This window comes from Callospermophilus lateralis, chromosome 6 (genome assembly GCF_048772815.1).
Source record: "Callospermophilus lateralis isolate mCalLat2 chromosome 6, mCalLat2.hap1, whole genome shotgun sequence".
Lineage (NCBI taxonomy): Eukaryota > Metazoa > Chordata > Mammalia > Rodentia > Sciuridae > Callospermophilus > Callospermophilus lateralis.
In genome coordinates, this window is record NC_135310.1 from 46,393,062 (window position 1) to 46,408,239 (window position 15,178).

A 15,178-nucleotide genomic window follows, 5' to 3' on the forward strand; every position below is an offset into this window, starting at 1 on the left:
GGTAGATCCTGCCCAGTGAGCTCCAAAACTATTTTAGGAAATTAATTATTTTTATATATTAAGATTAGCATTGTACTGTCTACCTGTCAGGAACCTAATACATTTTTGTTGAAGGAATGACAGATTAAGCATCTTAATTTTTAAGTAACTACAGTGGAGTAATCAGTAACTTTTGGTGGCAAAGTCATGTCCTTGTATTCCTGGCTCCTTGATCCTTATCTTCGTTTAAAAATGAGTTTTAACAAAGTGGATAGAGTTGAAGAGTCACTCTTAAGAATTTTAGGAAAGTATCACTACAGTGTAATAATTTTTCATTACTTCATTCCATGGGAATCATTTCTGGGAAGATGTGTGGAATGATGAAAGGAGAAAAATGAATTTTGAAGATGTCTGGTTAGAGCTATGTGCTGGGCTGGGAGAGTGAGCAAATTACTGTATCTCATTGAACAAACTACCTCTAGAGTCCCTGTTAACCACCTAGCCTTTTGGTTTTCTTTAAAGTTTGTCCTCATTATATAAACTAATAAAGGCAGGTACAACCTCAATCTACTTATGAAAAAGAAGGATTTGGTGAAATTAAAAGCCGACTCCAGAATACTTAAAGCGGCCTGTAATTAAGTTGGAAAATACACATACCCTTTTGTTTAAAAATAAATGTTTACCTTATAGTACATTTGAGGAGGGTGGGGATTTATAATCAACAGGAATGCTTAATACGATTCCAAAAAGGTTAGAGTAGACCTCCTTGGAGGCAAATTAAGATTCCCCCAAATCAGCAGAAATTTGATTTAAATGAAAAGTAGTACCTGCATTTACCTTTTCCAGGTTAAAATTATGAAGATTATTAATCATTATGCATCAGGGCACTTAGATAATCTCTTGGAGGGTCAAGAAGAAATATTCCTTTTTAATAAGTTTGCAAAAGGATTGTTAAAAGGGGGCTTTAACAATTGAAAATTGTTGAAATAGTAGTTAGACAGTGGCTCTATACTTCTCTTATGTTAAGTTTAAATAATGAAATTCTGTTTAAGTGACCCTATCAGTTTCAGATGAATTTAGCCTATTTTTTTTCAATTCTTATCTGAGAAAATATTGTGTTATTACCTTAGTATCATTCATTCCATAAATAGGACATTTATATAAATTTACTACGCTCTTTCCTTTCTCAAAAAGGTGCTTAAGACTGGGGGAGATATCTTATATAATTAAATATTTATCACATGCCTATGGATACATGCATATGTATATATTAAACAGAATTGTAAAAGACCTTAATGACAGCATTTGTTATACAATGCATGCCTCACTCAAGAAATGTTTAAGGTATATATTAGCTCATAGAACAGAGAATTAGTTCTAGGAGAATCGCTGGAGGTTTCAAGAAGAGAAGATAAGGCCAGTGAAGGATGAAGGTGTCCCAGAAGAATGAACAACATGTGTAAATGATCAGAGCCTGAAATAGTCTGATTTTCAGTATGTTGCACCTCTATATTAGACTCCAGATTAGGCATTTAATTGTTAAAACTCAGGATGCCTTTAAGAGTAAATCTCCTTAGGAAATAAGATAGTTTCCAGCTTTGTTTTACCAGGTTATGCATTGAATTTTATTCTTTTACCTATATATATTTTTTTTCTTTTACCTATATTTCTTACTTTGTCCTCTGGGATTTTTATTAGCCTAAAGTTTATTTGGTATTCTCAGTGGTTTACATGAAAAGCAGATAACAAAGAATAATATTCATGAATTATTTAAAGCAGTAGTTTTCAAATATTAGCATCCAAATTATCTGGAAGGCTTGTTAAAACACTGATTGCTGTCGCTGCTGCCCCCCTCTCCCCTGAGTTTCTAATTGAGGATAGCAGATGTGAGGCCTGAGAATTTGCATTTTCAGTAGCTCTCAATAATGCTGGTGCTGCTGGTCTGGTGACTATACTCTGAGAACCATGGCCCTAAAATAATTGATGTGGACATATCTCTATTTCAAAAAATTTTTTTGTTCTTTTATCAGAGAATGGGTCAGAGAATGCTAAAGGTTCTTGGGTTCAGCACTAATGGTAGCTGAGCTCCAAGTGATTCAACTGGGATAATTGAAAAGCATACATAGTAATATATATCGGAATAAAATTCTCTGTGTCAAAATAAATTTATTAATGATAAATTGACCTATTAAAATGCTATCTCAGCCTTTTTCAATACTTCTAAAGATTTGACTATATATGGCCAGTTTTGCTTAAAATTTTGTTGCCTTTGTCTTTTTAATATAAAATCTTAAACATTTTCATGTGAGATGAAAGAAAAGAACCTGAAGACCCAGAAATGTACTCACCTCTGTAACCCTTTTTAAATAAAAAAGTATACTTTCCTATATAAACAAGCCATTTAATCTGACATGTTTTAGACTAATTAAAAAAAAAAAAAAAAAAACACCTTAGCCTAACATGTATCACTTGCAGGATTCAGTAGGATGTAAACTGTACTTTTAAGATTTCTAATTCAAGAATATTAATGATGACATATTGCCCTGTACTATAAAAGTGTAGAAGATACTTATAAAAGTTAATTTTCTTAGAAAATTGGTTGGAATTGTTTATATAGTTTTTCTTAAGAAATAGTAAAATTGATTACACATTGTGTCCTTGCTAAGGAAGAACAGTAAGGGATTCCCTTATTCTGGCTACCCTCTAGAGAGGATACAGAGGGGAATGCTGAGCATGGACCTAGGTAGGGCTGGGCCTCCTCCCTGATACCTACAACTTGCCTTCTTTCCAAATGTGAAGCAGGTTTCCAACACATTTTCTTGTGCTGATTGAAAAAAAAGAAAAAAAAGAAAAAAAGGCGGGGTGGGTTTCATGTAGACTTGTCATGATCTAGCATATGTGGACCTGGAACATCGTCTGTAAGGAGAAGTTGTCCATGGAACCAAAGAATACCTTCTTTTTATGCTTCCTGGGTAGAAGTTTCCTTCAGATATAAAAGACATTGTTTATGCCATTTTGCATCAGTTGATGATTATGCTAAGTTATGCCATTTATGTAAGTGTGGGTAGGCCAGCCTGGACTACCTTCTGATTATTACTGTTATTGTTAGGCTTTTATAGTGCATGCATCAAAATGCTCACTGTAGAATCTTAAAGTATTATTATACCTACTATGGTTATTTCTCATGAGTTTGGCAAACCTGATTGATTAATCTTTAGTGTGCACAGTGATCAGGTTTTGAGCCACTTAATTCTCAGGAGAAAACAACAGATCACAGGGCATGAACTAGTATAACAAATGCTACCCTAATAAACCTGTTGGGAAGTAGCCTTGACCATGACAACCAGCATCTTTCCACTTCAGTGATGCATTGCAGCCAAATATAAAGGGCATTTCTGCACTAGACTTTTCTTTGGCATTTTGCATCTTTTTAGTTCCCTGTTTTTTTGTTTGTTTTCTTTTTTATGTTGAACAACACAGGTTTTTAAAGAATAGAGTGATGCTGTGGATAAACTTCTAGGTAAGTCAAGACCTAAAAACACCATCAGATTTATGTATTTATAAATACTGAACTTAACTGAAAAAAAAACAACCCAATCAGGTAGCTCTATGAAACTCTTTGGTGGTCATGCTGTCATCTCTCTCTCTCTCTGCTTTGTGACTTACTGAAGGAATCTGCAGCTTATTTTATGTGTGGCAAGTAGCAATATTTTCTTTGTGAAATATGGTTACAATTACACCCCATATTTAGATCCTACTGGGATAGCCAATTTATGAGGATCAATTCTATTTTTAACCCTGGTTATTACAGCATCTTGATATATGCTTTTGAGAGTCCTTTGAAAATTGTTACTTGAAGTCTTTTCTATGTTCTTAATTGAGTTGATGATTTTTTTTTCTTAAGTAAAATACAAATATTTTCTTTCCTGAAATTGTAATTTCTCTCCCAGGAAATAGGAAGAGTATATTCCATGGAGTCAAATCTGAAGGTGTAAATTGATGTTGTTTTTCTACTAGGGTTGCCTGTCTGTCCTGAGCTGGTGAGGGAACACATCCCTAAAACCAAGGATGTGGGACACTTTTTATCTGTCACCGGGACAGTGATTCGAACAAGTCTGGTGAAGGTGCTGGAGTTTGAACGAGATTACATGTGTAACAAATGCAAACATGTATTTGTGGTCAAGGCTGACTTTGAGCAGTACTACACCTTCTGCCGGCCATCCTCGTGTCCCAGCTTGGAGAGCTGTGATTCCTCCAAATTCACCTGCCTTTCAGATTTGTCTGCATCTCCATCCCGGTGTAGAGATTACCAGGAAATCAAAATTCAGGAACAGGTAAGTGATCCAATAAATGAGAAAAACAACAAATTTGAAGAAGTGGTTTTCCATTGTGGTCAAATTGCTAGGATTAGGTAATACAAAAGGAGTACACAGACTTGTGTCATCATTTTATGGAAGATCAATCTTAAAACTGTTGTACATATATCAGAATATAGTTTTTAGATTTAGAGGCCATGAAATAATCATCTTTCCAGATAGAATATTGCTAAAAAGATATGGAATAACTTAATAATTAGGTTAAGTATGTTTATTATTAAGATGAATATTTAAAAATTCTAAATAGCCATGCTTCATTTAGGGACAGGGGGAAATTCAGTGATTTTAACTGGTTGTGAAACATGGGTACAACAGGATTCAGGATTTCAGTTCAGTTTTAATTGCTGTGCCAAAGGAGGTATCCTTTTTCTGTAACAAAAGTGAGCATGATTTTCCTTCACTAATCACAGAGGTTTGTTGTCTCATCTAAAATAAGCAGGAGATGGACAATCCAAGGCTAGTATATAGTCTCTTCAGTTAAGGACTCAGACTTCTTTCTTTTGTACCTCTCTTTTTTGTTATTGTTGTTTTGGTACTGGGACTTGAACCCAGGGAGCTCCACCCCTGAGCTACATCACAGCCCTTTTCATTTCGTATTTTAAGACAAGGTCTCACTAAGTTGCTTAGGGCCTTGCTAAGTTGCTTAGGGTCTTCCTAAGTTGCTGAGGCTGGCCTTTAACCTGCAATCCTCTTGCCTTGAGTTGCTGGGATTACAGGTGTGCACCATCTTTTGCATCAGTTAGTGCATGATTTCTATTATTTTTTTCATTTAATTGATTTTATTTTTTAAAATACATGATAGCGGAATGCAGTACAATTCTTGTTACACGTATATGCCACAATTTTTCATGTCTCTGTATATAAAGTATGTTGACATCCAATTCGTGTCTGATGGTACAGTTTTCAAGAAAAATTCCTTAAGTCCCCATCATAATTAAATTGTACGAAAATACCAGAGAAATGGAAAGAGTAATTTCAAATACTGTTGACGTCTAGATACTTAGTATGTATTTAAGCAGGCTTAGTATCTGTTTTCTGTTTTCTTTTTCTTGCTAGGTTCAAAGGCTATCTGTTGGAAGTATTCCACGATCTATGAAGGTTATCCTGGAAGATGACTTAGTAGACAGTTGCAAATCTGGTATGAATTTTTTTTTTTTTTTTTTTTTTGAGATGGAGTCTCATTATGTTGACCAGGCTGGTCTTGAACTCATGGACTTAAGTGATTCTCCCACCTCAGCACCTCAGTTTCCTGAGTAACTGGGACTAGAGGCATATACCGCCATACCCAGCAAGAATGAAGTTTCTTAGCTTTTATAGGCAGTCCTAAGTATTGATTAGGAAAAGTCACTTTTTATTTTCCCCAAGATCACTGCAAAGGAATGTAGAAACTTAATTGTTCACCTTGAGAGTACAGACTGGCATGGAGGTGGGAGATGTTCAAAGGAAAAACTGGACTGGAGCTTAGAGATCTAGCCCCACTACTTGTTTTATAGACAAAGAACTACTTGCCCGAGGGCACTTAGAATGTTAAGTGGCAGCAAAGGAGTATGAATCCAGATCCATTTATTTCTGTTCCAGGTCCCTTTCTTTGTGTCATAACTTAACTATAGCAACTTACAAACAGACTGGGGATATAGGTCAGTGGTAGAGCACTTGTTTAACATGTGTGGGGCTTTCATATCTATTTACATATCTATCTTTCTTTCCCTCTTACCCCTGCCACACACACACACAAAGAATCTAGTGGATTTAGTGGACAGTTATATAAAATGAATCAAAGAATATGACTGTCAAATGTTGCTGAAAATCTATTTAATGCCAAAAAAAGGAGGTGATTGTTCTTCTCTGCTATGTATTGGTGACATTATGAAAGGAGTCACATTAATTTTGAAAAGAATATTCTTTAGTAGAGAATGTTTCAGTTAAATGGAATTATTTTTGCATTGAAAATAAATCATAAGCTATTTTCTTTTGAATGTCATTAATAATAAAGGATGGATGGAAGCAGTCTGTCAATAGCAATTTTTTTTTCATTTATCCGTAGCCACAGATCTCTGGAATCAATAGGAGAGAATTGGAAGTAGGTAGAGCAATTTAGGTGTTGATGAAGCAACTAGGTGTGGATGTGATAGGGTACTGACTATGGTGATAGGTCGGAAAGAGTGCATAAGAATTTTTTATATCAATAATTAGCAATAATTTGATAAAATTTGGTGTTGAAATATATATACATATATATGTGTAAATATATAAATACTCCTTGCCCTTTGGGAATTTACAGCTTAGGTTACAAACTCCAATTTGAAATATACAGAGTAGTAAAGTTGGAAGTTATGTGCTGACAACTGTCAGTGCAGCAGATAAGAAAATGGGTCTGACTAGAAATGGCTGCAATGGTACAGATGCTGCAGAAGACAGAGGCACAAAAAGAGATTGAATTGTTTAAAAGAATTTTAGCTTCCTGAAAAATAATAGTTCTTATACTTACTATAAAAAATACAAAAGTTTTAAATTAATGGTCATTGCCTTGGACTACCACATGTATCTCACATTTGTTCTAATGATACAAATCTTGTATTCAAGAGGTATTTGAATGAATGAAAATATTTAAATGTTGAAGAGTTTACAGAGGTATTAGTTGCTCTATAAATGTAAGGCAAGTTTTTTATGAAAATAGCTAATACTTATTGAGCACTTACTATATTTTTGATATTACATTAATTTATATACATAATCTGACCTAATTCTCATTGTAGTCCTGTGATGTAAATCTAATTATTCTCAATTTGTAGGTCAAGAACGGGCTCAGGAAAATAGGTAATTTGTCCAAGGTCACACATAGCAAATGAGCAGTAGAGCTGGTATTTAATCCAAATTTGATGACACTCATTCTTGGACACTCTTCAGTACTCCACATTTTCCATATAAAACTGCTTACTGAAAGATTGTTGCTAGTGGGTGTTATATCTAAAGTTAAGTTCCTCAGTAGAAATCCATTAGAATGATGGTAATATAGAATTCTTTCAAGTAAATGTTCATAAAGATTGCTTTGATTATGGTTTTATGTATGTATTTTTTTGCTTACCACCGATCTACATCCCCAGACCCTTTTATTTTTTAATTTTGAGACATACTCCCTCAGTTCTTTTTATCTAAAAGGTTTGGGGAGGCTAGGATGTGGCTAATAACTAGGGAGGCTAAGGCAGAAGGATCACACATTCAATTCCAGCCTCAACAATTTAGCAAGACCATAAGCAACTTCACAAGACCCTGTCTCAAAATAAAAACATTTTTAAACAAAAGGTCTGGGGATGTCACTCAATGGTAGAGAATCTCTAGGTTCAATCCCCAGTACCAAATAAATTAATTAAAAATGAATAACTAAATAAACAAATTAAAGATTGGGACACACAGTGTAGTCAATTATTTATTATTCTCAGTTGGCTTTGAAGACCATCCAAGCAGTGGCTTAGGAAAAATCTTGGAAACATGTAAAATGCCTATTTAGTGTTTATCACTCTGAAGTTGCCTGTAACTAGAAATGTACTTTCTATTCTGTAAATTGGCACTGTTGGTTCCAGGCTTTCAGCATTTGTGGACTACTTTTCTTCAGGAAATCAAAAGCTCTTCAGATTATACATTACATATTGAAATTTAGAGAGTGAAAGGCATTTTGCATTAGCAGATAGCATACACATAGCACAAAGGCTTGGGCATGAAGAGTTGCCTCTTAGTTCTGAGACAGTGTTTGTTGTGCAAAATATAAATACCAAGATGTAGTCTTGAGATGTCCAACATCCTGTATTCAATGTGATTGAAATTTGGGGGGATTAAGTTTATGGGTTTTTGTTCTTTTGGTTTTGGCATTTGTTTCTGCAGTACCAAAATACTGAATGCCAAGCATTCATATTTCATTGTTAACTGATAAATTGCATTGTATGAAATAAGCACAGATGTTATCATTTGGTGAATGTGCATATGAACTACCCAGGCCTTTTAGGAAAATACATCAATCTAATATTCTATCTACCAAAAATAGGTGTTTTTTTTTCAAGTAGGAAAGGACCACCAGGAAAGCAGGAGCTGGGTTGTCACTTTGTGCTTTCCTGCTTTGAAATAGAAAAGGTATTCATTGATTTCATAATTCCTTTGATTAATTTTTTAAAAGGAGATAGTGAGTAAAATATTAACAAATATGTTAAGTAAAAATAAACTTGTATGAAACTACACTAGGTGCTAGGCATCACGAGATTGTCTCTTTCTGACACCAAATTGATAACCTGGCTGCAGCATCTCCTCTAAATTGGAACTAAATTGTTAGAAACTCTTGAGAGGATGAACATGTCGCCCAACCTAACAATGAATAAATCATCCATTAAATTATTTTTCCTGTGAAGAATGATAATTTTGTTTATCACATACTATAAAAAATAAAAATACTGATTTCAGGTTTTAGTTCTGCATATACAAGTACCTTTAAAAAAAATTGGGGGAGACTGAGACAGGAAGATTGCAAGTTCAAAGCCAGCTTCACAATGGCAAGGTGCTAAACAACTCAGTGAGACCTGTCTCTAAATAAAATACAAAATAGGGCTGGGGATGTGGATTGGTGATTGAGTGCCCCTGAATTCGATCCCTAGTACCCGCCCCCCCTGCCAAAAAAAAATTAGGAATCTAATTTTTTTTTAAAGAGAGAGAGAATTTCTTTAATATTTATTTTTTAGTTTTTATGAACACAACATCTTTATTTTTTATTTTTATGTGGTACTGGGGATTGAACCCAGCGCCCCACGCATGCCAGGCGAGCGCTCTACCGCTTGAGCCACATCCCCAGCCCATGGGGTGTCCTTTTACTTCCAAATTATTTTCTGGATGAGCAAATTATTTATAATTTCAGGTCCCTTGTTACATGAATTTGTGTGCAGCATGCATGATGCAGCTATTGCTGGATTTACTTGGTGCTTTTTCCAGGTGATGACCTCACTATTTATGGGGTTGTAATGCAACGGTGGAAGCCCTTTCAGCAAGACATACGCTGTGAAGTGGAGATAGTGCTGAAAGCCAACTACGTCCAAGTAAATAATGAGCAGTCATCAAGGATTATTATGGATGAGGAAATCCGAAAGGAATTTGAAGACTTTTGGGAAGACTATAAGAATGATCCCTTCGCAGGTTTGTGATCAAGGGAATGAAGCTTATGAATTAATGGTATTAAATTCAGTAGTTAAATATGATGTCTGTGATTTGGGGACAGCCTTATGTACTGCATAAGTCAGTGGTGTAGTTCAAAGGGTAGCTTTAGTACCTCTAGATGTAGTCTCCCTTTTCTGGCATAGTCTTTTCTACTTATAGATCTTCCTGGAGATTATTTCTTTCAGTTATTTTAAACAACTGTTATACTGTCAGAGCAGTTTTAGAGTTTCCTACCTTCTTTACCAATTAAGAATGCAATTCTTTAAAAAGTCAAAACTCATCCTATTGTAAAACCTTATTCTCTTCAAGCCATTATTTTCTAATGTATTCTTAAAATATATTTTTGGTTGTAGATGATGGACACAGTACTTTTATTCATTTTTATGTGGTTTTGAGGATTGAACCCAGTGCCTGACATGCTAAGCAAGCACTCTACTACTGAGCCACAACTCCAGCCCCTTTCTAATGTATTTTTTACAATAAAGACAACTTCTCCTTATTTTAGCTGAAGATTTTTAAATAGGGAGGACATAGGAGATGATGAGAAGATGCAAAGAATAAACTTTGTCACCACAGCAAAAATTCTGTCAGACTAAGGTGTAATTACATAGAACAAAATATCACAGCCTTTGAGTATATATATTTTTATTGGAAATACCAAATGAAAAAAAACACCAATTAAATGTTCCCTTTTTTTCATTCTTCCTTGGAGGCACCTTCTGAGAAAATTAAACTGAAGCCTGTAATAGACTATTTCTAATAAACTTCACCACAAATCAAATATATATTTATTCTTACGTTCCATGCAGAACTAGACAGATTAAAGTTCATAAAATAGCTTCCATTTACCTAAACATGGGAATTTGTTTATATTTTGCAGGATTTTTTTAACTTAAGTGTGTAACACATATGTAATAGTTTCTGATCTTTCTTTTATTTGATCTACATAGAAAAGAGCCCAAAGTTCTCTCTACTGTGGCTTTATTACGAAGTGCTTTAAGAATCACATATATTTTTAAGTGAACTTTTTGATCAAAATTGTTTTCTTAGGATGAGGTCCCTATAATAATTTGTACTCTTCCTTGGCACATGGTCATTCCTTATTCATTTCAGTGTCACAGCTCAACTCTGCATTATAACAGTGAAGGTTGGTCATCATGCTGTGCTCTAATCAGACCTTCACAAGTGCTTTGTGCTGATGATTTAAAAACCTATCTTGTTTCTATCTTAGTTTCCTATATATCAGGTACCAGTGCACTATATTTGACCATTTCAAAGTCTATATCTGTATTGGTGGAGGAGAGGTGAGGATGAGGACCTGTTTCCAACAGGACATCTTCCTTCTGCGTCTTAAGGCTGGAGGTTGACTTGTTTCTCAATACTGTGGATATTGACTTGGATGAGACTCAAGAAGTTTTATTCTAACCTATAATGACCTCAAGGACCCCTTAACCCTGGTGCTGAGGTCTCTTGGGCCATCTGAACCCTCTCTGGGGTGACTTAGTTATCTTAGATCAAAGGTTTTCTTCATTGATGTAACTGAGGGCCATGCCATAAGAGAAGATAACTTGACCATAGCCACACCACTAACAAGGTCTAGAACCAGAAATTTCAGGAGGGAGGAGGTGATGGAATGGTATTCACCCTAATGTATTTTCCATGGTAAAGCCATGGAAGCACCTATTGCATAATCCAAGGAATCATGTTCTTCAACTTAGACAACACATTTAGGATAATGGTCTTCCCCTTTTGCTTACTGCTGGTACCCCAGTTCTACCTTCATTGTGTATCTTTTGTATTAAGGAGATCTTGAGATCAGAAACAAGCACAGATAATTCGGGAAAGAATTAATGGTTAAGAAGTCTCTACTATGTGCTAGGAACTTTCTGTATGCTGTATATTTGTTAACTCCTTTGATCCTTAAGAATTCTGAGATACCAATATTATCTTCATTTTACATAGAAATAGAGCAGAGAGGTTGAGAAACACCCAGAGTTAAATCCGAGGTAAATAACAGCACTCAGATTTGAGTCCAGACATGATACCAGGGCCTGTGATTTTACCTCTGGGATATGCTTCCCATCAGCACATTAGTTATTAAATCCACCTTTATTCAACTCAACAAAGCTGGCCCTTGAACAGTGTTTGATTTGGGTGACTCCCAAGTCAGTGTACCTATTCTTAAACCTGCTAGTTGGGTATCTTCCTTCTATGTGTAAGCCATAGATTCTGGTCAGTTTACCTACCTCCTTTCAGACCTTATCTGCTTAGATTCCTGACTTTTTTTCTCTAAACTTTGTTAACTCTGGAACTTCCTGGGTTTACCATTTCCTTTCTGGTTCCCTTTTTACTAAAAGATTTTCATTTCTTTACTTTTCTGCAATCCCAGGTCACAATCACCATAGCTTACCTGACAGAGTCAATTTGATTCATTACTGGGGCTGAGGGCAGAGCATGTGCTTAGTATGCACAAGGCCCTGGGTTCAATGCTCAGCCTCCAAACAAACAAACACAAGTAAACAAACAAACAAAAAATTGTGTCAATACAAAAAGTCCTTGTGTGTAGGGCCATAAATCATGGAAAGGGGGCTGGGGTTGTAGCTCAGTGGTTGAGCGCTTGCCTTACACGATCAGCAGCAACACATAAAATAAATAAGTAAAATAAAGATATTGTGTCCATCTACAACTAAAAAAATTTTTTAAAAAATCATGGAAAGGTTCAGGGAAGGCCTGCTGGAGTATTATAGATTGATTAGGTCAGCAATGAGATAAAAGACTAATTGATGAATGGGATATGGAGATTCTCAGATTGGTGTTTTGATATGTATAAAAACAGAACTTAAAACAATGATAGTCTTTTATTTAAAGCACATAATTATAAGAATTCAAAATTTCCTGCTTGATTTGTTGGGGCTATAGTTTGCGATGATCTTAATACTGATACTCTGATACTCTAGTAACCTATTCAAGATTAAAAGAATTTACCAAAATGCTCAGAGTAAATGTCAAATTGACTTGCAGGGTAGATTGATTTTACTTCTCTACCACTTTTCGAGAAGCTTCATAAGCTCCAACTACCCCTTTAAAGATTTCTGGCTGTTAAGTTCTGACTCATTTTTAACATTCAATACTTAATTTAGGAGTGGATTAAGTTTACTGAAATTATAAGTATAGCTGGTATAATTTTAAAGGAAATGCTGGCCTGATAGGTAGTAGATGAGGAAGAAAAGGAGATCCCTTTCTTTGTGCCTCTTCAGAAGTATGAGAGATTTAAGCAGGCAGGTCTCAGAATAAAAATCAGACTATCCTCTAACGGCATTAATAAGAAAAGAAGAACCACAATAGTTGCTCTCTTTAATCATTTAGACTCAGCCCTCATGATCATTTTAAATTAGTAGAAAGAATATGTTTATAGTCAGTTAAGATAGGAAGGGAGATTACAGTTAGCATTTCTTGAAAATTGCTGGTAACTTCTGATCTTTCTACATTTCCCAGGAAGGAATGAAATACTGGCCAGCTTGTGCCCTCAAGTGTTTGGGATGTATCTAGTAAAGCTTGCTGTGGCCATGGTGCTGGCTGGTGGGATTCAAAGGACTGATGCTACAGGAACAAGGGTCAGAGGTTAGTATACTATTTTGAAAATTAAAAAATATTAACATAGGGGCTGGGTTTGTGGCTCAGTGGTAGAGAGCTCACTTAGCATGCACGGGGCACTGGGTTCGATACTCAGCACCACATAAATGTAAGATAAAGATATTGTGTCCACCTAAAACTTAAGAATAAATATTTTAAAAAATTAACACATATAAATACAGAAGCTAGGCTTTTTCTTTCCTAGTAAAAGCACTGTTTTGAGATTTTCTAAATATACTCTTTCAAAGCTGACTGTTGTATATTTCATACTTAGTTCAGCACCTTTATCAGAAACTACTCTCCCAAATTCCAGAAACATTTAAAAAAAATTAAGTTTTTCAATAGGTAAATAGTATTGATCTACCCTATACAGGTGCCGCTAAATAAAATTTTTATGTTTTTATTACTAGTAATTTTTATTGGATCCTGAGTCTTCCTTTAAGAAGATTAGAAATAGCGCATTTTTAATATTGCCAAGTCAGTCTCTCCATCTGGGACTGTCGGTATATTTCTTTCAGACTGCTGCTCTCAGTCATCTGCCTGCTGATTCCCCTTCTGTTGGTAGATAGCAAATGTGCCATCTGCCATGAGATGCTGCTGTAGGTCACACATTCAAGCAAAGATTACTCTAAGTGTATAATTATGTCTGGATGGCAGAGAGCTCTTTTGCAGCTAACACACTTAACTGACTTGAATGTCCCTCACATGGGCCATAATAACCAAAGAGTAAACTAGATAACTAAAAGAACATCATCATAAATCAGGCTGTTAGTAGAGACTCTAAAAAATAGTTCAGCATAGAATACTAAGTATGGGGTTTGTATACGTTATGTGTTTTCATCATCTGTTATATACATGGATCTCTGATAATTGCTGAGCTTAAATAGGGGTTGTCTATTAATATATTTAGAAAACACTAGAGTAAACTGAAGACATTTGGTCAGTGAGATAACAAGTACCAAAGAATGGTCACTTGTTCATTTATGTTGCATTTGAAATATAAGAATATTTAATTATTTTGAGAGATCTACCAAGTTTCATTCCCACTCTTTTATTTTAAGATAGAGTCTGGCTAAGTTGTTGAGGCTGGCCTCAAACTTGCAACACTCCAGCCTTAGCGTCCTGAGTTGCTGGAATTACAGGTGTATGCCACTGCAACCACCTATTTTTTAAAGATAGATATTTTATTAAGCTACTAATATTTTCATAAAATAAGAAATGCTTTTGCTTATTTGTTAGATCTTACGTGATTTGACAAGTATAAAGCACTTTTAAAAATCTCCAACAATTAGAAATATTTAAATAAAAATAGAATAAAATACTTGTATGACTTGAATAGAAAGATTTAATAACAGTAGTTTGGTATTTAAAATTGGTAGAATAAAATCAGAAATTTTATAAGCCAAATTTTTAAAAAATTAGCAAGGGCCTACACTTCTGGAAATAGCACACAATCTATTAATAGAATTTAGATTTTAAATGTCACATTCAGTAATCAAGTAAAGATTACTATGAGAGTTACCTGTCCTAAAGATTGTCTAGTTAAATCCTTTCTTGAACCTTACATAAAAGTATACATCAATAACACTGTATAAAATAAACTATGTTAGCATTCCAAGTGGATCATTTTCTTTTTGATTATACTTATTCATGGATCCTTTTATAGGAATTTTAAATTTTATTTAATTTTTTCTAGGTGAACCTCATCTTTTATTGGTTGGGGATCCTGGCACAGGGAAATCTCAATTCCTCAAATATGCAGCCAAGATTACACCAAGATCTGTGTTGACCACAGGAATTGGATCTACCAGTGCAGGTACTGTACATGACAATTTCAAATAAATTAAACATTCCTCAGAAGCTAACCCAATGACTTTGTCTTCTGAAAAGGTACCTATACTAGGATAAATGTCAAGCTGATTTTTCTAAGAGTAACTGCCAAAAATTGAAAGAAATGTGCAACTTTTGTAGCTCTAAGAAAATATTTAGAAAGCTTC

General features: G+C 34.9%; 1 protein-coding gene across 2 annotated transcripts in view; it reads left to right on the forward strand.

Annotated features, from left to right (window-relative positions):
• The window catches only part of Mcm9 (minichromosome maintenance 9 homologous recombination repair factor), a 78,886-nt gene that overhangs the window by 3,634 nt on the left and 60,074 nt on the right, over window positions 1-15,178 (forward strand). For both annotated transcript variants that reach the window (XM_076858305.1, XM_076858306.1), the window contains 5 exons: window positions 3,997-4,313; window positions 5,412-5,493; window positions 9,327-9,527; window positions 13,044-13,169; window positions 14,878-14,997. In XM_076858305.1, coding sequence (XP_076714420.1) covers window positions 3,997-4,313; window positions 5,412-5,493; window positions 9,327-9,527; window positions 13,044-13,169; window positions 14,878-14,997 — 846 coding nt within the window. The remainder of the gene's footprint in view (window positions 1-3,996; window positions 4,314-5,411; window positions 5,494-9,326; window positions 9,528-13,043; window positions 13,170-14,877; window positions 14,998-15,178) is intronic.